The sequence below is a fragment of the Python bivittatus genome, unplaced genomic scaffold, assembly GCF_059951505.1.
Source record: "Python bivittatus isolate LINGU-HERP-01145 unplaced genomic scaffold, Pbiv_v1 ctg000700_np1212, whole genome shotgun sequence".
In the NCBI taxonomy this organism is placed as follows: Eukaryota; Metazoa; Chordata; class Lepidosauria; order Squamata; family Pythonidae; genus Python; species Python bivittatus.
The window spans coordinates 54,066,362-54,093,122 of NW_028277098.1; the positions used below are offsets into that span (position 1 = coordinate 54,066,362).

At 38.5% G+C, this 26,761-nt stretch overlaps 1 protein-coding gene across 1 annotated transcript in view; it reads left to right on the top strand.

Moving 5' to 3' along the window:
* Positions 1 to 14,687: 14,687 nt before the first annotated feature.
* Positions 14,688 to 26,761, top strand: part of SORT1 (sortilin 1) — a 46,007-nt gene continuing 33,933 nt past the window's right edge. Inside the window, exon 1 of the mRNA XM_088153338.1 lies at positions 14,688 to 15,021. Coding sequence (XP_088009464.1) covers positions 14,818 to 15,021 — 204 coding nt within the window. The 5' untranslated portion in view covers positions 14,688 to 14,817. The remainder of the gene's footprint in view (positions 15,022 to 26,761) is intronic.

Sequence of the window (26,761 nt, forward strand, 5' to 3'; positions counted from 1 at the left end):
TATGTTTTTTTTTCCCTCCTGGGTGAGAATGGGGTAGGGGTGGGGTTAGAGAGTGGAGAGGAGGAGTGATCAAGTGAATGGTGAGGAAGAGAGGTGTTGCCCAGGCTTTAGGCACTGAATGTTATATAGAAGTGCCAGTATCTGGTCAGGGTTTATTTGTCCTTGTGCTGTGTGTGTTGGTGGATGGGTCCCTTTTGTTTGGGATGGGGGAGAGTTGGATGATGAGATAGGGGAAAGGTCAACGTGGGGGGAGTTGGATGATGAGGGAGAGAGCAAGGGGAATATCATGGTGTGTCAGGCATGGGGAGATAGGACAGGAGACAGGGCAGGTAGCTCTTGGGGAGGGCAGTATTAGTGTCTAAGAACAATACCCTGTTCTAGCCCCTGGTGCCCAGCCCCAGGACCTGTTCTCCAGAGCTTCAGCAGCCCTGGCTTCCAGCTGCTGCTATTCAGTGCTTGGTTGGCCTGTAATAAAGTTCATCTCATCACCTGATCATGGATAAGAGGGCCAACCTAGCATGCATCACTGAAATCTGGTTGGGCACAGAGGGGTTTCCCTCTCAGAGATGTGCCCTTCCAGGTTCTGGGTGTGGCACTAACTACAACTGCAAGGCAGGGTTGGGGGTGTGGTTGGGGTTGTGGCTATCAAAGAGTCTAGTGGCCTTTAGGGGCGCCACCCAAGATATAGCCAGATGTGAGACCCTGTTCATGAAATTGGGCCATAAGGACCACTTGGGGCTGCTGTCTGCCTACTTTCTTCCCTGCAGTGTGGCGGGGTCCCTGCCTGAACATCTCTGTGGCTGAATTGGCTGACTCCCCAGGCTTATGATACTGGGGGACTTCTTTGAGCCCAGAGTCAGATGTGGCTCCAGAGTTCATGGTCACCATGGACCTAGTCCAACTTATTGAGGGCCCTACTTGCAGCAGAGGTCACACATTAGATGTGTTTTTGTCTCGGAGCAATGGAGTTGTGCTCTGGAGTTGGGCAATATTAACATCAGTCACTTGCCATGGACAGATCATGCCAGATCACACCCTCTCCCACTGCAGGGGGCTAGGGCATATTTGATTGGTCCACCCCAGGTAATTGATGGACCCAGTGCAGTTAGAGAGAGAACTTGGGGTTCTTCCTGCCAAGGCTTTGGTTGCAGCTTGGAATGAATACATGGTGGAGGCCTTGGACTGGATGATACCTGTGCAGGCTCTGTGATTGTGGATCCCACAGAGCTCCAAAAGATGAAGGGACACAAGATGAAGATGCTTAGAGTGCTACTAGCAAAAGATGAAGAACAAAGCTGATTGAATACAGGTAAGAGCTTTTATTAGAACTTCCCTTGTGGTAGTAAGAGTAGTGAACTGAGCTCACTTCACTGCTCTTACTATGTCTGCAGATAGCTGGCCAGTGGTCCTGTTTTGGGTGGCCAGGTCCCTTCTAGGTAAGGAGGGGCTGGAAAACCCTTGAAGAGCTGCTGCAAGGAATATTCTGAGCTTCTGTGGAACAAAGTCTCTCTGCTTTGCTTGGAGTTGGTCTCTGGAGAGGCAGATCCTATGGAAGTGCCTAAGGCTCATCTGAGCTCAGTTATCTGGAAAGAATTTGAACCGGTCAATCCTGAGGGACAGGGTCCTCACAGCTGTGAGTTTGGCCACCTGTGTTCTGGACCCATGGCCCTCCTGGTTGGTTAAGGCCTCCCAGAAGGATGTGGTTGAGTCCAAGGGTTGGTTAATGCTTCATTGCAGGAGGAGATGGTAGTGCACCCCCTTCTCAAGAGGCCCTCCTTAAGTGTTAGACAACTTATGTCCAGTCTTCAACCTTCCCTTTCTACATGAAACCACTGGGTGAAGTTATTTGGCAGCCTGGTGTGTGGATCATCAGTATGCTGATTATACCCAGTTATACATCTCCATCCTGGGCTGGGCAGGTGATGCTGTTTAGGTGGTGACCTAGTGCCTGGAGGCTGTGAGAGTCTGGATGGGGAGGAACCAGCTCTGACTGAAGCCTAGCAAGCAGTAATGGCTTGGGGTGTTTGGCCCCCCTGGATTTAGAATGAAGTCATCTTTGACTCTTGATGGGGTACTACTCCCTGGACAGAGCTGGTGAGCGCTCTCTCTCTCTCTCTCTCTCTCTCATATTTATATAGCCACCCATCTCACACAAAGTGACTCTGAGCAGTGTACAACAAATAATTTGGGGGTCCTCCTGGACTCGCAGCTGCTCAAGGAGTGGGTGGCAGCCATGGCTAAGGGGGGCTTTTATACAGATTCATCCCATGCGCCAATTGTACCCATTCCTGGACTGGGATGCCTTGCTTATAGTTGCTCATGGTCACTTCCTGGTTGGATTACAGCAACACACTCTACATGGGGCTGCCTTGAAGACCATCTGGAAATTACAACTGGTCCAGAATGCAGCAGCACACACAGTTTAGGGTACCCCAAACCAAATACAGGTTTGCCTGTATTATACCACTGCTACACAATTACACTGGCTTCCAGTTTCTTCCTGGGTTAAATTCAAGGTGCTGGTTATCACATTTAAAGCCCTGCACCACATGGGGCCTGGTAATCTGTGGGACCATCTCTCCCTGAGGATATCTGCCCACTCTACCAGGCAAATAAGGTGGGTGCGCTCCAGGTCCCTTCTCTCAAATGTTTTCATCTAGTGGGACCTAGGAAGCACACCTCAGTAGTGGCCCCTGCCCTGTGGAACACTCTCCTCCTTAGGATCAAACAGGCTCCCATCTGTCTAGCATTCTGGAAGGCCTTAAAAAGCTGGCTTTTCCCCAGGCATTAGGATAGGATTAGGCTGGAGCTCAATAGCTGTGGTATTGAAGAGTGTTGGTTTAGGGTGCTGGAAGTTGTTCTTTTTTTGGATGTTGTTTTTTTATTTATTTATTTAACTGTTGTTTATTTGAGCCACCCAGAGTTAGGGTTCATAAGCTGGGTGACCATATAAATCTAATAAATAAATATTCTTACATATAAATGGCAATTGAGAAAGTTTTACAACCTCCTTTGATACATAAGGAAACTGATCACCCAGTAGTAAATGCACATATTCTGTGTCTGATCTATTTGGTATACAACTAGTGGCTGGTAGGGGGTGACTATTTTAGATAATTTTAAAGCCTTGTGTACAATGGACAACAAAGTAATACATGGTCTACTGTTTATTTCAGCAGCACTTAAACTGCTCTTAAAGGCTTTTATATATATATAAATACACACACACACACAGTGTGTGTGTGTGTGTGTGTGTGTGTATATATATATATATATATTTGCAATTTTTGTAGATAAAGATCTTCAACAAGAGGCAATTAGAATAAATCGTTTTGTATTTGATGTCACTAATTCTTTAATAAAGTTACACGGTGGAAGAAATTCCCACTTATATGCTTGCACCATTCTGTTTACACATGTTAAACAAATATGGTGTAAGGATGCATCTTTGCTTTATGCCTTTCTGAATAGGAATTTAAATAGAGAATTGTCAATGGCCTCCATAATTAATTCACATTACGAGGGAGCCTGAGTACTTACAACCATCCCTTAGTGATGGTAGAATGTTCTAACTTCTTTCAAAGACTATCATGAAATACTGCCTTTTGATCTACAAAAGTAACACATTAGGCACCCTGTAAAAAACTAGAATATCTTAACTTGTGATGAAAAATAACTTGCTAATCCATTGTTGACCTCCCTGCTCTATACTCAGCCTGCTCAAATCATACTCAGTAGGCTGATTGGATGATTATTGGCTGGATCCTTTCTGTCACCTTTTATAGAATAGTTATAGATCAGGACCAGAATCTGCAAATTTTGATCCACAAATGAAAAGGAACACTAATACAAGAGCCTGACAATCTTGGCTTTTAATAAATCATGTATCTACCTACTGCCTACCTACTTTTCAGTAAAAATAATGCTTTACTAACTTCCAGTAGAAAAGGCCAAGTTGGGAACTGCTGTTGAATTGCCATTTGCTCCTCCAGAGCTGTGATGTTATTGTTAAATAATGCTTCATAATATTCTTCCTGTATGAAGTTAGATCATCACTCCAATCATTAACAATCAGAAGGCCACAGGAATTGATGAAATATCTTCAGAAGTATAGCAAACAACAAAAGAATCAGTAAAAGTTCTAACTAAGCTACACCAGGAAATCTGGAGAACAACACAATGGCCAACAGATTGGAAGAGGTCAGTCTACATTCCAATGCCAAAAAACGGAGACAACAGATTGTGCATAACATAATATCTTTAATTTCACATGCTGGCAAAATAATGCTTAGGATCATCCAACACAGATTAGAGCCCTGCATGGAAAAGGAGATACCAGATGTTCAAGCTGGCTTTAGAAAAGGCCAAGGAACACAAGACATTATTGCTGATGCATGCTAAGAATATAAAAAATAAATCAGTATGTGCTTCATTGATTATAGAAAGGCCTCTGATTGTCAACCATGTCAAGCTGTGGCTTGTTTAGTGACTGTCTCATTTAGTGACCGTTTGTAGTTACAACAGTGATGAAAAAGTAACTTTATGACCAATCCTCACATTTATGACCTTTGCAGGTCTGTAAAGCAAAGGAAAGCTGAAGTTAAGATCATTGGCACAGTCACAGTTTCACAAGGACTACCTGTAAATATATTGAACTGGTAGCTTCTGCCTTTTAGTATAGCCATCAACAGTAAAGGAATAAGCAGTCAAGAAGTACTCTGTAGACTTGAAAAAGATACTCCAATACTGTGATGTGTCTATACCTACAAACAGCAGAATAGTGCAGGCAATGGTTTTCCCTGTGACGCTCTATGGAAGCAAAAGTTGGACTTTGAAGAAGCAGGATAGAAAGAGCCCACATTGTACGATCCTATTGGTTTCATTTTGAAGTGAGGCACAAGAATGAAAAAATAAACCAGAGAACAAGCTTCTTGCCATATCTTGTTAATACAAACTGAAAATGTTCCATTGTTTTTTTTTTAAGGTGTAAACTCATGAACTGACAACAGCTACTGAATTTTGCAAGTATATAGATTTGGATAGCTCTGTACACCAAACAGGACAATTAATATTCTATTCCCTGATGCGGAAGGTATCCAAGGTAGAATGTGCCAAGGTTATATAAGATTTTGGGTAGACATGAAAGGTGTGTTTATTAGAAGTAGAATTGTCCTCAGTGGCTGGGAATTACAGACAGCTTCAAGGCTGAGGTGTCCAGTGAACATGCTAGCCATGATAGCTGGTTACCTAGTTCTGTAATCTATGTATTTCTTCATTGAATTTATGAGGTGACTGCTGCTTTGGTAGTAAGTGAGGATTTTAAGAAGGGATGTATATTATATATATTAAGTATATTATTACTAATTCATATTAATATTAATCATGTTTGGATGACATTGAACAAGTTTTCTTCAGAGTTTTGATGAAAGGAATCAAAATGATTGCCCCTTATTTGATAAGTATGTACTGAATGCTCTGAATGTATCTTAATTGTGCCAGATTTTCCTAAACATTTCTGCTTCACTTGGCCTGTGAAGGCAGGATGAGTACTTATGGCCAGTGGCCATGAGAATATCACTTTTTGAATGAAGGCACAGTCCAGGCAAATGACTGTCTAATTCTTAACGCAGAATATTTGAAAATCTCTGAAATTTTCTGTCCAAATTATGGGTATAAGGAAGGCTACTTTTGAACAAAACTATCAGATAGGTTTACATATTACACTAAACCATGGATTTGGGACCTTTTGATGTATATTGTAGGTGAATACCTCTTACAATATAATGAGGGAAAACATGAATCATGCAAATACATGAATAGCAACTCTAATTCCCTAGATTGAGGACTTGATTAACCAGTCTACAATCATATGGAAAAGTTCCTTGATGGATTGATGTTCTGTTGCTTGTAGTTACTCAGGCTTTACTCACTTCCTGATTGGATTACTGTAATGTGCTGTACATGGGGCTGCCTTTGAAGACCATCTGGAAGCTGCAGCTGGTCTAGAACGCAATGGCATGCTCAGTTCTGGGTGCTCCGTGGCTTGCCCATGTTACACCACTGTTGTGTGAGCTGCCTGGCTCTCAGTTTCAGCTTTCTAGGGGCAATTCAAGATGCCAGTTATCATCTTTAAGCCCTACATGGTACAGGGCCAGGTTATTTTCAGACCATCTCTCCCCAAGTTCATCCCATCCCACTAGCTCAGAAAGGGTGGGTGCACTCCAGGTCTCTTCCCTCAAACATTGTCATCTGGTGGGACCTGAAAGGCATGGCTTCTCGGTAGCTGCGCTGGCCCTTTGGAATAGACTCCCACCTGAGATTCGGGGAGCCCCTACCCTTTCAGAAGTCCTGGCTCCTCCCTTAGGCATTGGACCAGGATGGGACTGATTCCAGGAATCAACAGTAGGTGTGACCTAGTGCCTGGTTTTAAGGGCATGATCTGTTTTTATATTGTTTTTATTGGTTGTTATGAGCTATCTAGGATCACTGTGTGAGACATAAATTCTTAAAATAAAATAAGTAAATAACATGGTTATTCTTTTAAGTTCAAGAAAACCGTCACTTTTTAGTAAATGGAACAAAATGTTTATGTAAGCTATTGCTAATGGCTAGGTGCCTGGGTACTTACAAGACTGCATCTCGCCACTCACTTTGGAGAAGCAGCTGGTCGTTTGCTATTCCTGGGAGGTGAGAGGGGCCGAAGCCTGAAAGCATTTTTCAGGGACTGAGCTGGCATGGTCTTCCACAAAAAGCTGAAGGCAGAGTTTTTCCGGAGAGCTTTTAGGGCCTGACACCATGTGTTGTGTTGGGGTTTTATGTCTTATGCTTATGTCTTTGTATTTTATTGTATAGTCTTACTTCGTGGGCCACCAAGAGTCCTTGATTGTGGCAAGACACACTAAACAATTAAATAATTAAATAAGGAAAGTTGGTACATCTGAAGGAGATGTTAATAAAATAGGTAGGATAGTTTGATGGACCATGATGGCTCCAGATAGTTTTTGCTTTGCCCAATTACTCAGATTATTCATATTCATTGATTTATATGACCCTGCTAGGTCCTCCTAACCTTAATGTATCTGTTATTAAAATCATGAAGGAATCTCTGTGATTTTAGGGATAGAGCCCTAAACTGATTATCTATAGATCAGTGTTTCTCCACCTTGGCAGCTTGAAGATGTATGGACTTCAACTCCCAGAATTCCCCAGGGAGTTGAAGTCCACACATCTTCAAGCTGCCAAGGTGGAGAAACACTGATCTTTAGACTCCTGCTGCAGCTGTAGCAATTGAGTTTTGCTGACTAATTGAGGGAATGTGGTTCTGCAACCATATGAGATCTCACTCAGCTCTGTGAAGGTTTGAACTAGTAGGGCCTCCTAGCATAATGGATAAGAAACTTGCAGTATTCAAATCCCTGTTTTATGGTACTTGAAGCCTCCTTTTATTGCTCACTCCTATGAGTTTATATGGACCTCTTGAAGGTGAAGTTATGGAACTAGAGAAAAGGGTTGGTTTTATAAGCCCAAGGGTAAAAAGAGGAAGGCTTTGTAGTGGAAGTACAGTACCTCTGTCGCTAGGAGAGAAGGAATTTTTTGGAAGGTGTAGATATGCTTTCTCTGGGTGAAGTTGGATGCTGTGAATCTATTTGGGTTGAGAATAGTTTGTTGGTCATTGCCTTAAAGAATATTGAGTCTACCACCAGACAATTTCTCTGAGTTCTGTGTCAGCCTCTGGGACATTAGTGTTGTCCTTGCTTCTCTGCATGGGAATGGATGAAGTTTATTACCTGAAGTGCGTGTTACATCCATAGATCAGTTGCTGATGCTTCCAAAACAAAGAAAAAAGTTAGAAATATTTTTTCCTGCTAGTTGCTGCATACCACTGAAATTATTGTCCCACTTTCCCCTTAAATATAGGAGTCAATGGGAGGGGAGAGGGGGAAACTACTCTTTTTATGAAGTGGACAGCTGGTTACTCAGCAGCTGGTCAATAACGTCAACTGCTGATTAGTTTTCAATGGCTTGCCTTTTAAAATAATTTATTTTAATTTCCTCTGACTTTTTAAAAATCAAACAAGTACAGGAAAAGTAGAAGTTGCAGCTTGAAAGCCAAACCTTTATGGCAGGATAAGGTGTTCCCCAAAGACTCTAAAACCTGATTTGTTCAAATCTTTTTCCAGCCATTTGAAAGTGTAAGGGCTGCATCGATTGCTCTTTGCTACCATCTGGTGACACATTGGGAAAATAAGCATTGTGGTTATGCTGTATGCCCTGATCCAGAGATATTCAAACCTTCTATTGTACTGTCTGGTGCCTGTTTGAGAGGGCTGAAAATTACTTAAGCCAACTATTCATAAAGTGAAAGTAGGTGTGTTTGAAGCACCGACCACATGAAGGAGACCTTATTTTAGCAAAAAAAGTTAATGATTAAAATACTTCTGAGTCAGTTTGGTTAAGGCACCAGACTAGAACCCAGGAGACCATGAGTTCTGGTCCCATCTTAGGCATGAAGCCAACTGGGTGACCTTGGGCCAGTCACTTTCTCAACCCTAGAAAGGAAACAATGGTAAACCACTTCTGAAAACCTGCCCAGAAATCTGCAAGATTTTCAGTCCAGGCAGTCACCAGGAGTCAACACTGACTTCAAGGCACCAACCCCCCCCCCAAAAAAAAACAACCACCCACAACTCTGTCTTTCAGTCTCTGACTCCTTAACACATTTTCCAGTCATTTGCCTATAATCTGAGTACAGTAATTGGAAGCAAGGAGGTTCTGATGACTAACTGGAACATTGTTGAAAGGTTTACAGCTGTTGTAGGTTTACAACCATGCTTTAAGAAATGCTCTTAAACAGACGATATTTTGAATAAGAGTGGGCAACCTTTTACCAATCAAACATCATATTACAAGGGGGATGGGGCAGATATGATGCCACACAGATGATAACAGATGAATTTGTAGAGAGCTGGAGAAGGGGAGATAATCTTTAATTATGCATAAAAGGAACTGGAATACTTGTCACTCTTCTTTTTTAGGTTTGTAGGTTATCTAATGCTACTTCTTAATATAATGAGAAATCAGAAATTCATGACAGATATATTACTGCTGAATTTTGGCAGCATGATCCAAAATCTGGTGCTCTAGGGTTACTCCCGCTGTTTATAGAAACAGACGTTAGTAGTTTTAATGAGCAATAAATAGAAAAGTTGTCTGGGCATTGAACAATCTTGGAATTCTGGGAGTTGAAGTCCAGTATCTACAGAAAAGGATCCTATTGGAGAAAATTAATATAAAGCATAAGTTAAATCAGATCTTGGGTAAAAATGAACGTATTACATTCTAAAATGGGACTGTATATTTGGAAAATGCAGTAAAGGATGGGACTGGTTCTTCCAGAACACAAAATGCTTTCTTTTTTTAACTAGGGTTTTGTTTCTTATTGGTTTACACAAAAAGAATCCTCCTGGCACTCAAGACAAAGGCTTTTTTATATTTTGTTTTAAGCACAGTTGTTAGTACCAGCTACAGTGTGACGGTCTCATGATTTCTCTAAAACCAAAAGGCATTTTTCCTTAGTTTCATCTACAAGGAAGCAGCACACAACTTTTGTTGCTGGAAGCCGCCTAGAAAGTCAGATCTTGACAATTGTGGGTCTTAGTCCAGGAGTTATGAGAAATTAAATAAATATTTATCACTATTATCTTAGCTTTAGGACTTAATCTTCTTCACGTCAAATATATTTTGTGGAAGTTTGCTACCCTCTGCAGTATGTCCTTGCCTGTTTACCATTTCAGGAAGATTGGACTTTGTAATTTTTCATGTGGATCAAATTATGTATGCTGCATGATTCAGTGAAGTTGTTCTTTGTTTTCCCAACAAAATTACTGGTCATTTAGCTACCCCATTTATTATCCAGTAATAGGTATATTACTTCTACTACCTGCTGGATCCATATCATGCTCTAGTCCTAATGGAATAGAGACTTTTTAAAAGGATATGGTGCCTCTTTTCACAATTTATTTAATGAATTAAGTATTGGTGGCCATAGCAGATGCTGAGATAATGGTTAGGTTTGTACATTGCATGTAGTGATTGTTCATTTAACTTTGATTTATTGAACAAAGTACAATTTGCTGGCTTTGCACAATATAACCATAAATTATGGCTTAAAACCTCAGATCATGGTTTAATCTATAAACATGGTTTATAAACTTAGCATATCATAGAACACACTAAGGCCTAAATAAGTGGACTATGCTCAAATATATCATTATCTGCCAATCTTTTCAATATCTTAAGCAAAATACAGATAGCAATTTGGAGGCTATTTAATTATTTAATACCTCTTATTTCTATTTGGGCATGCACATTTCATAATTCAAAGTTTTCTTTCTGTTTTATACAAATCATTTTAATCTGATAGGTGGATTGATCACTGCTTTAGCCTATGTTCAACTTAAAATATCCACAAATTCATTCAGATATCAGATCTGTGGTTGACTCTTTTGTAAGTTGTGGGCAGAACTTATGGAATACCTTGGATGAATTTATCTTTTGGATAATATCACCTTTTTTCTTGATGGCCTTTGTAAAAGGACAGCTATTTAAAATGTTTCCATTGCGCATCCATTAGTACAAGAAAGCTGAATGGCACTAAATATTGAGGAGGTTTCTGAATAGCAGCAATTATTGTGTTATTGTTTGAATTTACTGCCAAGAATGGATGGAGGAGCATTGGGGGGGGGGGATCCCTCATCTACCAAAATTATTCTTAAGTTTACAATTGTCCCAATTATTTGTCTGAATTTGGACACTTAAATTGTTAATTACTTCATTAAATGCAAAACATTACTTGGCATGCCTATATATAATGGCATAGAAAAATTAATTAGACTTTTGTTTAAATATCAGTAGCCATTACCACTGCATATATTCTGAAATGCATGAGGAAGCTTTGCTATATCAAATTATCCTGGTTAATTAACCAGATCTTAAGTCAAATATACAATTTGAAGTTGTGATACAAGAGTCCAAGTTAATGTGCATAGGGCAGCATTCCCTAATCTGGCGACCTCTAGATATGTTGGAATTGCACATTGCAAGTTTCAAAATTCCCACCCAACATAACCAAATAGCAGTCCCAATACCTCCACAGCATGCCAACTTGGAAAAAACTTGCTTAAAGTTTGACTGTTACAAATTTGAATATTTGTAGGTTGACCATTTGCAAAGTTGATTTTTTAGATTAGGGGTACATAGTAGCCTGCAGTTCATTTGGTTTAATGGCCCAAGTAGGGCTCTACAGTGGATGAGAATTATGGAAGTTGAAGTCCAAAACATTTAGAGGACACCAAGTTGTGGCTAGCTTTATTATTCTAGTTTATTAGAATTTTTTTTCTTACTCCTAACTCTGCTGTAATACCTTGCCTTTTCCCCCCATGATTCCTACTGTATACATGATTGCTACAACTTGTGGTTCTGGTTGCATGACATTGTTGTCTTCTTTTTTCCCACCCTCCCCTGCTAAATTTCATGCTGCAATTTCTTAGCTATATGCTTAGTTTCCTGTTCACCTTTGCATGCTCATTATTGTTCCAAGTACACAATCATACTCATAAAAACATTACTAACTTGCTAAACTGGTTATGTAATCCTGATCTTCTATTTGTGAATAACCTATAATTAAACAACTTGGCCCCTTGTGACTTTCGGGCTGACCTTTTTTTCTTTTGTTTGATTTTCTATCCTGCTAATTCACTAGGATCCCCAAGTTGGTCTAAAAAAATACAGTAACATTGGGGCTGCATCTACTTTTCTCATATACTGTATAGCATTGATGTAGGATAGCAACATACCCTTTCCCTTAAGAATGTTAATAAAGAATTATTGTAAACTCCAGTTTTTCAGAATAATATTTGTATATACTCAGCTTTCATCTTAAAAAGATGACAGTATACTTTAGCAATTGGTTCAGTGATAAGCATTTCATTAGGTCTCTCATTTGTGTAATTATCTTTTTTTCAGTTTGAAGATTTATAATCTCTTCAGGTATGTACCATTGAGTCTTAATACATTTTTATTTTGGATGTAACCTTTAATTTGCCTTTAGTCTGAATAAGGTGTGAGCATGCATACCGTTCATTTTGTGCAATTCATTCACATTGTGCAATCCCAACTGTTAAGCTCCGAGGGACTTTTCTCTAAGTAAAGTGTGTGTAGGATTGCAGCTATAGGCTCCTTTTTTTCTGCAGATTTAAACTAGCCCATAATTTGTCACCTTAATAGGAGAAAAAAATTCTTAACTAGGTTTAGATTATAAAGTATGTGTACATATGACAGAATTTAGCAACCCTATTGTGCTAAAGGGCAGATACTGGTTATGCAGATCATTATGTGAGATGTATTTTAGCATTAATCATTAGTGCAGGAAAAAAATCTATTACTACATTTGGAGGGTAATATTATCATCTCTCTTTTTTTTAGTAGGTCTTTTCCAATGGCTGCTTACATTTTGATACAGTACGCTTTTGTATGTAGCTTAGCACTAAGGGATGTATGTAAATTCTAAGCAGCAGCCCATAATGAATCATACCTTTTTTTAGAGGAAAAAGATTTCAGTTTTGCAGGAAAAACATAAATACTTCACTTGTCAGTTAGCTAATATCATAACTTCTGATCTTACAGGGTGCACTTTCAAAGCAATGCGGAGTGCAGACCAACCAAGTAATTAATATCTCATTGATCTGGTATGTCGATGATTCTCAATATTTTTCTCTCATGGAGAAGAGTAGTATTTGTCCAAATCCTCAGAGAAAAGCTATTTGCTTTTCTTGGGACTATAATAATAAGACTTTAAAAGACAGAATAAAGATGAACTGTTTAAATATCAGCAGGATCATGGACTGTGGCAAGCTTTCTATTTATTACATCTGATATGTAGGGTCCTTAAAAAGCAAAAGAAGCAATATTTGCTGCAGAAGAAAATGTCCCAGATTTTTATTTGGTATTCAAAATTAACAAAAACCTTCTGAGTTCTCAGAATATCTCAGGCCACTTGTTAAGCAAAGGAGGAAGTAAGCATGAGACAGAAGAAGAGAAAGGTTTCAGACATTATATCTGAAACAACATGTAAATTGTAGAGACAAATTACAGAGTTCTTTGCATTAATCTGTGACAATTGCTGCACATCTTAGGTCACAACCAAGAGTAAGAGCCTGGCCTTCTTTCTTGGTAACATAAAACGGCATTAAGCATGCTGATAATCTGAAGTGAACAAGGACTTGAGCCAATCAAACTGTTATTTAGAGTACTCAAAACAAGTTTATGAGCTCCAGCTGGTATATAAATTTAAGTCCTTAAGAGGTGTATTAGCAAAACAAGAGATATGGTGAAAACTGATTGGATTCTGAATGAACGTGGATAGAATGCAACAAAATGACCAGTACCAAAGAAGGTTGACATGGTTCAATCAGAGAAGATGAATGAGGATTGGTTTGTGAAACAAGTATATGAACGAAGAGTGAATGGGTCTAGACCAGTGTTTCTCAACCTCAGCAATTTTAAGAAGTGTGGATGTCAACTCCTAGAATTCCCCAGCCAGCACGCCGGCTGGGGCATTTTGGAAGTTGATGTCCACACTTCTTAAAATTGCTGAGGTTGAGAAACACTGGTCTAGAGGAAGAGAAGTGAGAAATTGATGAAAAGATGAAAAGTTTAAAATACAAAAGGCTATAAATTAGTGTATGGTGGTGGTGGAAAAGTGCGGAGATGTGTAACAAACTGTATTGATGGAAACTAGATTTAGTTAGATTTTGTTTTAGCTTATTTGTTTTTAATTACTTTTGCATACTAGTATTCATTTTGTGTCTTCTCCATAATTATTTCTTACCCCAAAACCACATAATGTGGTGCATACAAACTATATACCAGCATGAGTTGAATATAACTCCTGGTGACTTCATGGACATGCCCACGTACAGAAGTGGTTTATCATTGCCTTCTTCAGGGATTCCACCCAACCACCTCGATTTCTTGTGTAGTTTAGAGCTTCCTGGAGGTTTCCCATCCACCTACTTACCAGTATTGACCCTGCTTAATTTCTGCATCCAGCAAAGCTACCCCCTAATAACAATATTGCCATATATTAAACGATTCTCTAAAGACCGCAGAAATAACCGAGGAACATTCGTAGTACTGTAAGGAGAATTCCTATTTTGGCCAGCTTTTAACCCCTATTTTGCCAATGAGAGGAAAACGCTTTATAGGAGACAGTGTCCCCTCCTACCATTCGGTCCGACCTCACACAATGGATAAAAACCGACTCTAATGGCTACCCTTCAAAACAAAAACAAAAAAACAAAACTTGTTGGCTTCGTTTCCTAGCAACCGGAGTAAAGTCTTGAGGAGCCTGAAATTACAGTTTTCGGAGAATCTGAAGGGGGGAAACGCTTGCAGGCAATCAGCCAATGAGCAAAGCGCTCTTCAAAGTGGGGTGATATTGACCAGCCCGATCATTTAAAGGGAGGAGGCTGGTCACAGGAGTAGCCAATGGCCGCTGGCAGGTGGAATGAAGCTCTCGCTGTGCCGAGATTGGCAGCTCAGTGAGCCACTTAAAAAACAGAAGCGGGGCAGCTGCGCGAATGGGAAAGAAGCTTCGGGAGAGGTTGGCCGGTGGCTGAAAGACGGGCACATTGACGTGCGTTGCAGCCAATGCCTTTAGCATACCTGTTTGGCGCAGCCCAATGAGGCGTTCGTGGCTCGGGCGGCAGGTGAGCAGTTCCCCGAGCGCGGAGCCGAGTTTGGTGGTAGGGACTGTGAATGGAAATGCTGCTGCCGCCGACCTTGGTGCGCGCAGGGCTCCTCCTGCTCCTGGCGGCTCCGCTCCATGGCCGAGAGGTCCGGTTCGGGGCGAAGGCTTTGCGGATCCGGCGCGGGTTACGCGGCGGGGCTGCGCTGGAGACTGGATGCGGCCCGCGAGACGAGGGCTTCGGCAAGGAGGCGCTTGGCAACAATACCCACAAGGTGAGGGCAGGGAGTGACCTTCCCGGCCAGGTCGAGGGGCCCCGCTTGGGGCACTGACGGGGACCGGGAGCGGCGGCGGCGCCGCCGCCAAGGCTCGTGATGCAAAGCGGTGCGTCCTCATTCTGAGAAACCGAATTTCCCATCGGAGCAGAAGAGAGTTAGGCAGCGTCCGGCGCGATCTCTCCGCAATTCGCGAGTATCGCTTTGGTGCCCTGCCATTAAATTAAAAGTGTGTCCTCTGAGCATGAGCAGAGTGCTTTTGAGTCTCAACAGTTGGATACGTTTCCTTGGTTGGCCCTTGTTTATCTTCGACGGGGAGCAGATCAAGTGGCATGACGCTCAAGCAGGTTATTTCCTTTCGTCGTTGGGCAACACGGCACCTAGTATGTGTTTAGATGTAGAGGTGGACTGAAGTGGTAAGTCAGCCACACCTTTAGATGACAAGGGAGTTGAATGGTCTGGTAGGTTAGTAAAAACGAGGGAGTCAGGCATAAGGTGCCTATCCTTTTTTTCCCCTCGTGGAGCAAACAGCTAGGCTAATATTCACAGCTATAATTAGGGAAACGGTGTGAAAGAAGCACCATTTCCCTTGTCAAAATAGTAGCCCCAGGACCTGTTTGGAACTTTTGAAATTAGGGAACATTCTGGCTGGTCAGGTTTTTTTTTTGCTGGTTTTGTTGATTTTGTGTATCTAAACATTGATGACATTCACAAAGTGTAAAGGCCGGTTTTACAGCATACTAAATTCTTCACTGACCTCTGTTTTGGGTGTTAAAAGTGATGCATGCTGAGTCTGAGATTGGCATTTGTGTGATCAGGGTATCCTACAACAGCAGGGCTGGAAATTACTAGTTTGATTAAAATAAAAAGTCAGCTGCTATGGAGCAAAGAGTCATCAGTCATGTGGTTAAATGCTAGATTAAAATATTCAGGTCCTTAATCCCATCACTACATCAGTCTTCCTCAATGCGCTATTGTCCTGATGCTTTCTGAAAATGTGAACCCCCAGTGCATTGTCTTAGAGAAAAACTGTTCTATCCAGCTAATATGACAGTTGGACAAGGGAATGACCCTTGACAGAAAGTAAACTGCTGAAGGATTGAGAATAGGATTTGATTACCCTGTTCCTGGATGCAAAGGATCTTAGACTATTCTATCTTTTATACATATCAAGCAGCTCTGCTAGGCACTTGTAACATATGATTGAAATGGAATGAAATTGTCATGAGTATCAAATACTGAACACTCAAATGTGCCAATATTGCTCTCAAGTAAGTGAAATCCAAGCTCTCAAGAAAAGTTTATTAGGTATGCTTGAGTTAATAACTCAAGCCATTTCCTCATTCTTTTACCCTATTGAATTACTGCAAATATCTTCAGTTTACAGTATTATTTTTATTTAACCTGGTTTTGTTACATATGTTTCCTCTTTTTAAAATCCCTTTGTAGGTGAATTCTAATTTTTTAAAACCAATTACATTAAATGCTTCTTCCTATTTTTTTCCACTTTTCTTGGTAGGCCTACTTTTCTTCCTTTCAAGCAGATTGTTAATTCTATTCTTCATTTATTCCCACTATTCTGTGACTGATAGTTGTGATATCTATAATATGATGTAACTTGATGGCTTTCTTGGTGTATTTTAGTGTTAGATAGCTTGAGTCCACGCACGCATGCATCTGCATTTTCTCTCCATTCCCCTTTCCTTGTTTGCCTTGCTTAAATTGTAAATCCTAAAGTAGAGCCTATGTTTTATTTATGATTTATGGATAACAAATTTGTAGGCATTTTGGAGATAATAATAGCCACCTATGATTTCTAAATGTATGTAACAAAGTCTAGAAAATAGTTCTTGAAAAAAGAGAACCAGTGTGCATGCCCAACTTTTTCTCCATCGGTATTCTGCAAAAGCTGTTTCCTGTGGTAGTTGTTTTTCTTTCTATTGTGTTATTTTTGGATTTACATTTTTGCTTGGTTTTAAAATAAAATTCAGGTAGTTGATATACTGGTGATTATAGTTGAGAATAGTGAAAATCCTCAAGATTGTTGAGCACTTCATAAGTAAATATATACCTTGAACAAATTCCTGTTCTTATTCCTGATTAATTGATCCTGTTATGTTCATTCTTCTTTGGTTATACTGTCCATATGGCTTATGCCTGTGTTTTATGCTATCACTGTTACATGTGACAAAGTAGAAAAAGCAGTTGTTGTTCTCCCAGAGATTACCACTGTTTTCACCTGGTATTTTGTTACATTCAAGTCCTTTCCTTATCAGTTTTGTGAACATGTAGGACTGAAAACTCTGTTACATGCAGATTGGCTCAGTTGAATCTGGTTCTAAAAAGTAACGCTCTTCTGATATGCTGTTTGGTTGTGCTCTTTCTCAGTGGAGATTGTTCTGCTTTTGTATTTTGTGTAATGCCTAATGTATTATTACTGTTAAATATATGATAAATAGCATTGGCGTTAGGTGACTTATCTGACTATAATTTGCCTCAGTGTGCTTTGTCATAAGTGCTTTAGTGCCAATACGGTACCTTACAGGATTTTGAAATGGATGTGCATATTAATACTTAAATAGTTTTATAGGGAGAAATAATTATTATAAGAAGCAGAAATGTGGGTTTTCCTGCAAATTTTCTTATGCAAATGAGTATGATTCTAATCATATTAATCTCAGGATCCATAGTCTATACAAATTTGATGTGAAAAATGTAGCCTATTTTTGTGATTTGAATAATACCTTGAAAGAAATTAAAAGCTTGGTGTATGGAAAAAAATACTTTACTGAAAGGTTGGGCAATAGGTAATGTTATAATACTGTATGGAACTGCAGTGTTCTTTTAGGTTTTCAGTTTTGTTCGAACAATCATGAAAAGCAAACATCACACAATGTTCAAACTGCCAAACTTACCCAAAATGGAAAATTTTGACCCCAGAAAATTGCATGCTTTGGAAAGCCCACATCTCTGACTAAAAGAGTTAAGGTACTTCTCAATGTATCACAGAATCTGAAGGGGGCTTATATACCAATTAATGTAAACCTCTTCTCAAGATAAAATATTAAGATCTATAGCGGTAGATAGCTATGCCTGTAGTCTTGTTTAGGGACCTCCAGTGGAGCAGAATAATTCTACTTTTTTCCACATCAAATTATTTTAACAGTAAAATATTTTAATATTTTTCCGAAATCTATCTTCGTGAATCTAAGCCCATAAAATCTAGTTCTTCTCTCTGGAGCTGCAGTGAAGAAATGTTTCTCTTTTGTGCAGAAGTCTGAGAGGTATTTGAAGAATATTATGTCATCATGGCTAAACCCACTTCTTTGTATTTCTCATAGGATTTCTTTATCTTATTTCTGAGTATCTTCACTGCCCTCTTTTAAATCTATTGTAATTTGTTTATCTGTATTTCTTAAAGTGCAGGGCCCGTAACTGAGCACAGTATGATGACTGTACCAAATAAAGGGAACCATCTTTTATAATCTCACCTTTGTCAAGATGCAAAAAAGGGCTAGATGTTCTCCATTTCTAAAGCTGATGGCCTTGGATCAGCCATTAGTCATTGTTTTCATGGAGGTGGGAACCCAAATGGAAGTGGCAATACAAAAATCTGGAGTTAGCAGTTGCACGTCTTCTCCTTTCCTATCAGCAACTCTGCTCAAGATGTGGGGATCTGGAACCATGCATTATTTTAATTAGTAAGGATAATGCCTTAGGAATTGTTTATGCACTCTGGTGTTAAGACAGTTGTATTGATTATTTTATTATTGTACTTTGGAGGTTTTCTTTCTTGTAAATCAGAGAATTATGTGTGTGTGGCAGTCTGAAAATCCTAATAAATAAATAAATAAATAAATGTGGATCATTTGAGCCCCCGTTGGTGAACCAGATTGCCCACTCATTATATGTGCCTGTGTTTCATTCTTTTCTGATCCCGTTCTCTAACTTACTTAGCTCTGAATTTGTCTTCATGTTGAACTGTATTTTTCTCCATGACCTGCAGCTGTGTTTGATATGTATGATAATCACATCAAATGAGAAGTTTGTCATAATTTACTATGGGAAACCTTTATATGTTTTTCTTCTTGTGGTATATTCATTTTAATTAAGCTGATAGATAGTATGTATTTCTAGCTTAGTTTCTCTACTGAAATCCTGAAAGGAAAAGTTGTTATCTAAGCCCACACTCCTTTTAATTAGGACAGGTATCACTTTGTGTTAGGTAGCAGCTAGAATGCATTTGTTTATGTATTTCTGATAAAACTACATGGTTGAATTAAATGAAACAATATATAAGAGCAGAAATAATTATTCTAACGAGTTAATAAAATAAAATATTAAGAAAATGCTATATTTAGTAAACCTAAAATCTTATCTGTTATCTTCTGTAGTATTTAAATATTTAAAATTAAAATTTGTTGTTTAAATACTGCTAAACTAGCAATGTTTAAATACATATTAACCATTCTCAGTTCCTTAGCAACCAAATACTTTACCTGAAAAATATTTTTATTTTTTTCCTTCTTTTTTGCAGTTAAAAAAATCATAACTCTGTCTATGGGATACACAAAAAAAGTAATATTTTGTTATATGTGCAAAGAAGAGTACCCAGTATCAGGTGATCTGTGTTCTTATGTACAATTCAATTCCATTTTGCTTTTTCACCTTTTTTCACCTTTTGTCCATGAATTGTATTGTTTTCTATTGTTTATGTTTTGTAACACATCAGTGTTTTTATAGGTATACTGGGAATACTGTATCTCAATTTGTACCTCTGTGTAGTCATTTGCCAAGCAACATAAGCAGAAGGATGCCTTTCTCTCCAAGGTCTGGCTTTTTATATGGTTTTTTTTCTTAGAGAGTTCAAAATAGGAAGATCAGGTGAAACATGCATTTCATACTCTTGCTGACCAAGGCAGAGGCCTGGTCTTGGTAGAGTGAGGACTTGACCAGCTGGTAAGACAATGGACTTGCAGTTGGAATGTTTTCTTTAGGCTATTTGTGGCGTAGGTTTCACAGTATAGGAAATATGTTAGGGTTAATTACCAACTTGTTTAATGCTTCTTTGCCTATTCCATATGTAACTGATTCAGGGGGGTATATATTTACCAACCATCCATTTAAATGAATGTCACTGGTACTATAGATTTTTTTTTTTCATAACATGAAGATAATTCAAAGCAAGCTTTGGCTGATCTTAGAAAAGCTTAGCTGGATCAGACCTGGTTAATGTTAAACAAGAGACCACTAAGAAATCTTAGAGTAATAGACTAGTCTGGGAAGTTGAAAAATGTTCTGGAAGAAAATAGCTACAGACCACATTCCTATTGTTGCCAAGAAAGCTTTATTGAGTAGTTACCAGTAACAGAGTTTGATTTGAGGGAGTCTTTACTTGGGCAACATGTGTACTGGACTGCAACTCTTACCATTAACCACACTGTTTGGATCTGATGGGAAACTGAGATCAACATTTGCCTCTTTCATCTACTCCTTTCATCTATTCCTACTTTTTCCCTGTTTGCCCTTAATAAATTTCATGGATATTAAATATGTCTGCTTTCAGTAGAGCTTTGGAAGATGGAAATCATTCTTTGTTATATAATGCAGGGTTCCTCAACCTCAGCAACTTTAAGATGGGTGGACTTCTAACTCCCAGAATTCCCCAGCCAGCCTGATGCAATGTATCTCACACATTCAGCTTGCGGTTATTATAAGCTTCTAAAAGCCATCTTTCTTTTAAATTTTTTGCTGGGATGGAAAGGAATTGAGATCTTCATTTAATTCAATCTGCCACTGAACTGCGAAATACTCGGATACCTTGCTTGCCAGTCTTTTGCCTTCAACTTCCAGAAGGATATTTTTCATGTGTTTTAGTTCAAAGCTTCGGTGATCAAAAAGCCTCACAAGAACTTGATGTCTCAGCTTGTGGAAGAATGTGGAATTGTTTGTTGTGTCTGTTTGGTTGTTGCCATCTGTAATAGAATAGATAGTGCCTGTTGGAGACTAGAAAGCCAACAACGCTTTAACAGTGTTCTTACAGACTTTTGCACATTTAAAAAGTAATATTTAAAATAACATCTGAAACTCATGCTGCTGCCTCACACCTGTTTGTATCAGTTAGCTAGGACTCTTCCTCCAAATATAAACAGATAATTAAAGGTACAGCCAAGAAAAAAAAATAAAAAGATGGGGGGGGAAAACAGAAATAGAAAAAGATTTCCAAGCTGTGTAAAATTAAATAAGAATTTTCAAGTAACTCTTGGCAGATCTTACTGAGATGGATAAACTAACTTCTTTGATTAGAGAAAAGACACTACCTACCTTTATTAGTGACTGGAAGCCTCTTATGGATTTTTTGTGTAAAAATGAAAAAGATGAACGTGATTTATAGTTTTGATGATTAGACAGGATAGATTTTAGAAAGAAGAGTATTATGATGTAACTTTAGATAGAGAGGTTAAAATATAATTGTACTTATAACTGCTGTGAAGAATATCGGAAACCACTGCTTTATATCTTTTTTTCTCCTTTCTATTTTTCTTTAACCGTTTTTCTTTTCTTGCACTTTTTGCTTTTTCTTTGCTTTCTTCCTTTTTTCCTTATTTACTTTATATTAGTTTGTATTAGTTTTTATCCTGTTTTTAAAAAGTTTTAATAAAAATTATATATATAAAAAAATAATTTGGCCCTGATTTCATCATAAATGGGGCAGTGGATGACATAGTGAATAATGTTCTTCACTTGACCAACACCACAAGGGCAGAGATGATGTTCAACAGGACACTTACAAAATCTCCCTTCAAAATGAATGAGCTGCAAGCAAAGGAATATAAAAGCCTTTCTCAGTTAGGCACTGGCAGTGTTAACCTGATACTGGGAGAAGCTTCTATGTTTTTTATAATGATGAATCCAAGTTGAAAATACAGGTGACTGTTCTGTAGTAGTATCTTTATTGGTATCCCTTTCAAAAAGTGTATCTCTAATATTTTCTTCTGTTCCAAGAGATAAATTCTTACAATGGGGGTAGGGAATACATTTGTAGGATAGGTGACAAAAGTATGGTCCATAGATTCCTAGTTGTGTAACAGAAAAAACAGTTTGCAAACTGGGATTCTTGAAAGCTTTCTGGTTTCTTATAGTGCCCCAACAATGCAAGATGTATTCTAATGGTAATGGATGGTAACCTTACCTTCACCCTTAGATAAGATAAGCAGCAAGGATGCCTGGGGGAGACCTGGATCTTCTTTAATAAGTTGTTTTGCACTACTTCCATTTGAGCAATAACCTTCTTATCTTGCTGTGGAATATTTTAAGGGCAGGGGCTATCAGCTGCCCTCCTTTGGAACAGAAGAACTTCAAAATAGCGCCCACTGTGTGTTGGGTAGTTAAATGTGTTTTCCATACAAGGGACTTATGAAAGTTGATGCCTAGGTATTTAAAAGAGGGGCATTACTCTATTTGTTAGGCATTGATTGTCCATCTATATTTGGTATTGCTATCCTAACTTTTTAAAATCATAATTTATCCTCAAGTTTTCCCTAACACTATAACCAGTTGATCTGGCCAATATCTTCAAAGGCCAATCTCAGTAGAGGAAATGAGAATTGTATCATCAGCATAATTAAAATTGAATTTTTCTGTCTGCTAAGTGGGATAGGAAGTTAATTTTTTTTCATCTGAATATTTTTTGGGTGCTTTCCTACTGTCTTTTATTAACCAGCTATGATAGCCTGTCTTAAGAGAATGCTTTTCTAAATCATAGGCAATTCTATGAGAATGGGTACCTTTCAGAAAGAATCTCCCAAATGTGTATGTGGATATCAATTACTGTCTCAGTATCAATAATAGCTTTTGAATCCATTTTAAAAATTCTTTCTGAGTTTCATACTCAACAATCTCTGCCCTGTATATAAATTTGTCTTTATATATTTTTTTTTATTTAAAAAAACCTGGGATATGGGTTCAGTGAGATGAGATGAGATGAGATGAGATGAGATAATATGGGCACCAGTATCATCATCATAAGAATTTTTCTGGGTTCCCCACAGTCCCCAAAGGAAATGAGTAGAAAATGAAAACAAATAAATAGCCAAATGCTATTGTTTTATTTAAACAGTAAGTAATTTATTATTTAGCTGCCTTGGAAAATACAAAAGTAAGTCAATGTGGTACAGAATGTCTTTTGTTTCTGTCTTAAAACAAAAAAAATTAAATGGTCTTTTTTAGAATGTATTTTGTGAGTGGGTGCACATCTTTATGTAGTCATTTTGTGAAGATCCATCACATGTTCTTAACATTCCAAATTTGCCCAGTGACCCCGAAAGTTTGCCTACATATAGAGTGTGAGATAGATAAGTAGTTTTTTTGAAAATGTGGTTTCATTACAACTTCTAGTTGATAGTCCTGCTAGTCTAAAACAAAAATCTTGCGGCACATAAAAGTTAAACAAATTTATTTTGGCCTCAACTTTTATGAGCCAAAACTCATTTTGTCATCTACAAGTGGTAAAATGGACTCTTGCTCAGGAAAACTTAATTTTTTTTGCATGCCACAAAATTATTTTAAAATTGTTTAGAAAAATGGTTCAAGCTGAGCTTGGCTTTGTTACAAGAATTTTAATGCTAAATATCATAAAATGACAGTACTGTGAGGTTGAAATCCCTTTAATAATTGATCTTGAATGCCCTAGTACAAGGTCTGAAAAAAGTTTGTTTGATGTCCTTACAATATTTTTATTACTGCGTGTCATACATATTCAAATAATATAAATATGTGAGTTAACTGGCAACTCAACTGGTAGACATAGTTTAATTTAAGTTATCAGCCATGTTGGTTGTTTATTATATCTTTGGTTGACCTTCTATATTTATTTATTCATTTATTCAATTTATATAGCTGCCCATCTCACATATGTGACTCTGGGCAGCTCACACAGTTAAAAACACACACACACAAAATACAAAAGATAACAAAAATATTTTACAAAAATTATTAAAAGACATTAAAACAATTAAAAGCCATTAGAAACCATGCAGACATAATTTGCAGGAGAGTTACTTTCTTCCTTTTTTGTTTGTCTGTTTGTTATGACATACTCCTTTTTCTGTATTTTTTTACTTCTGCAATATTTTTTTGAGGAAATGCATAGTCATACATTCAGCCTGTGGACCTAAGATAGCAGCTATTGTAACATAGCTGATTTAGTTGCACAAATATTGCATCCTTATTTAAGATGATTTTTTGGTGTGGGTGCCTTCAAGTCAGTGTTGACTCCTGGCGACTGCCTGGACAAGTCCCTGCATTTTTCTTGGCAAGATTTTGAAAGTGGTTTGCTATTGCCTGCATCCTAGGGCTGAGAGGGAGTGACTGGCCTAAGGTCACCCAGCTGGCTTTATGCTAAAGGTGGGACTAGAACTCTGCTTCGGGCAGAAGTGTTCTATTCTGTAATCGCATCATTAGAATTTGTTATAGAAATGAGCATACAATGCCTCCTCTTAAGGGGAACTCAAAACACTGTACACAGTTGATAGAATTAAAGATTCAGAATAATAAAATGGGACCCTAACTTTTAAAAAAATCCATGTTTCAATCCAAACAACTGTGTATACAAGAGCTTCCCTTTTTGTTTTTTACAAGAGAGTATATTTACATATGCACAAGATTTTTCATTTCATACATGTTATAGAAAATATATGCTTTCAGTTCTGTTTTGACCCAAATGTTAAAGAACTCCAAAGTGGAAAGGTAAGTAAATGACAAGCAATTCATATTTAGATCAGGTTTCCATACTACTACCTTTTAATATGAAAGAGTCCACATATATGGTCCTTATGTGTTCCAACAATCTCTGAAATCCAAGTGGTTGGAAAGAGGGCCTTTTTGTGGCAGGGGCTGGGCTTCTGGAACTCTCTCAGGAGAGGCCACTCTTTGTTCCTCATTAATCATCTTCTAAAAGTTGAAGATGCTTTTTAGCAGTGCCTTCTTTGCTCTTTTAATATTTTAAATATTTTTATTACTGCTGTTGTGTTTTATGTTTTTATTGTGGCTCATTATGAGATCTCAGAGGGTAGTTGGGAAGCATTTCTGCACCACTGATTATTAACATTATGTGTATCGATATTGTTACAATAAATATATTACTGAGAAGAATGAGTTACAATGCTAACAGTTATATTTAGGAACTCTCTATGTTTAGACATGGAGAGCCAGTTTGATGTAGTGGTTAAGGCATCAAGCTAGAAACTGGGAGACCGTGAGTTCTAGTCCCACCTAGGCACAAAGCCAGCTGGGTGACCTTAAGCCAGTCACTTTCTCTCAGCCCTAGGAAGAAGGCAATGGCAAACAACTTCTGAAAAATCTTGCCAAGAAAACTGCAGGGACTTGTCCAGGTGGTCTCTGAGAATCAGACACAATTGAATGGATTAAAAAAAAATGTTTAGATGTATAGGCAACCCTGAAAAAATCATATCTGTTTTGTGCCAATCTGAACTTTAGTCTTAGGCCATTGTGGTTTCACTTTTAGTAAGAAAGGCAGTACATGATTTCTGGCTCAGCAAACAGATCAAATGACATTTTTATTACGGTTATAGACCAGCATAAGGTCAGACCAGTTTTTCAGGGTTTGAATAAGTTTCTAGGAGTGCTAAACCTTCCCTGTCCCTTATTCTAGGACGAGGAAGGTTTGAGTGGCTAGATATTTTATTTACTTTGCTATGGAAGACAGTAAGAACTGCGTATTATCTCAGCAAGTACATATTACACTGAAGAGGGTGAAGTTCAGTTTTTAAGGCTTCCCTCCTCCCATTTTTTCTCTCAGTATTTTGATAAGGAAGTTGTGGGGATTTAATGCAAAATAAGTATATAAGCCTTTCTTCTCCGCAAAATACACATGTATAAAAATTACATTGTATCACCATATTTTGGCAGGATGGTCTCATGGGTTCTGGAGGCTTCAGAAATAGGGCTGGGGCTACTGCCAACTCCAATTCTAGAATAAGTGATGCTCAAGAGGTTGTCTCCTTATTTTCCTCTTGGGTTATTTTTTGACTGCCACACTGCCTAAATTAAATTAATAATCCCCTCTAATATATGTTCCCTGCTCTTTCCATTCCATTCCCTGCTGGACCTGATGGGACAGGTAGATGTGATTGGGAAGAGGTGGTCCCTCAAATAACCAGCCCAATGCCATGTAGGGGGCTTCTTCATACCCTTCCTAGTATTTGATCTAGAAGAATTACTGCTTTGCCCTGGGCTTCTTCCCTGGAATGCAGGTCTGGAAACAATTAAATTGGTACACAAGAAATTTTAATAAATAGACTGTAGTGTAGAAAAGCTATGAAGCTATTAAGAAAGAATTCTAATGATTATTGTGCATCAGAAGTGAGTCTTACTTATAGTGAAGTCAATGTTCATATTTTTTTGCACTTCCTTCTGTTGCTCCGGGCTATGTAAAGGCTGGACAGTGCTCTCTTTTGGTCAAAGCACCCATGTTCCAGCTTTCTCTTGTTTTGGCAACAGACAGATTAGATATCTGGTTGTTTTCCTCAGACCATGAGAGAACTGACTCACACTTATTTTCAGTCTTCCTGAAGTCAATTGCAGAAAGCATTCTTCCCCTTCAGGTTTTGTATTATAAATTGTGAATGCTGCTCACTGTTACTAGGGTTAGGACCATATTCAGTATGCTCCTTCTGAGATAAGTCATCTCACTTGAGATATTGGCAATTATACCAGCATC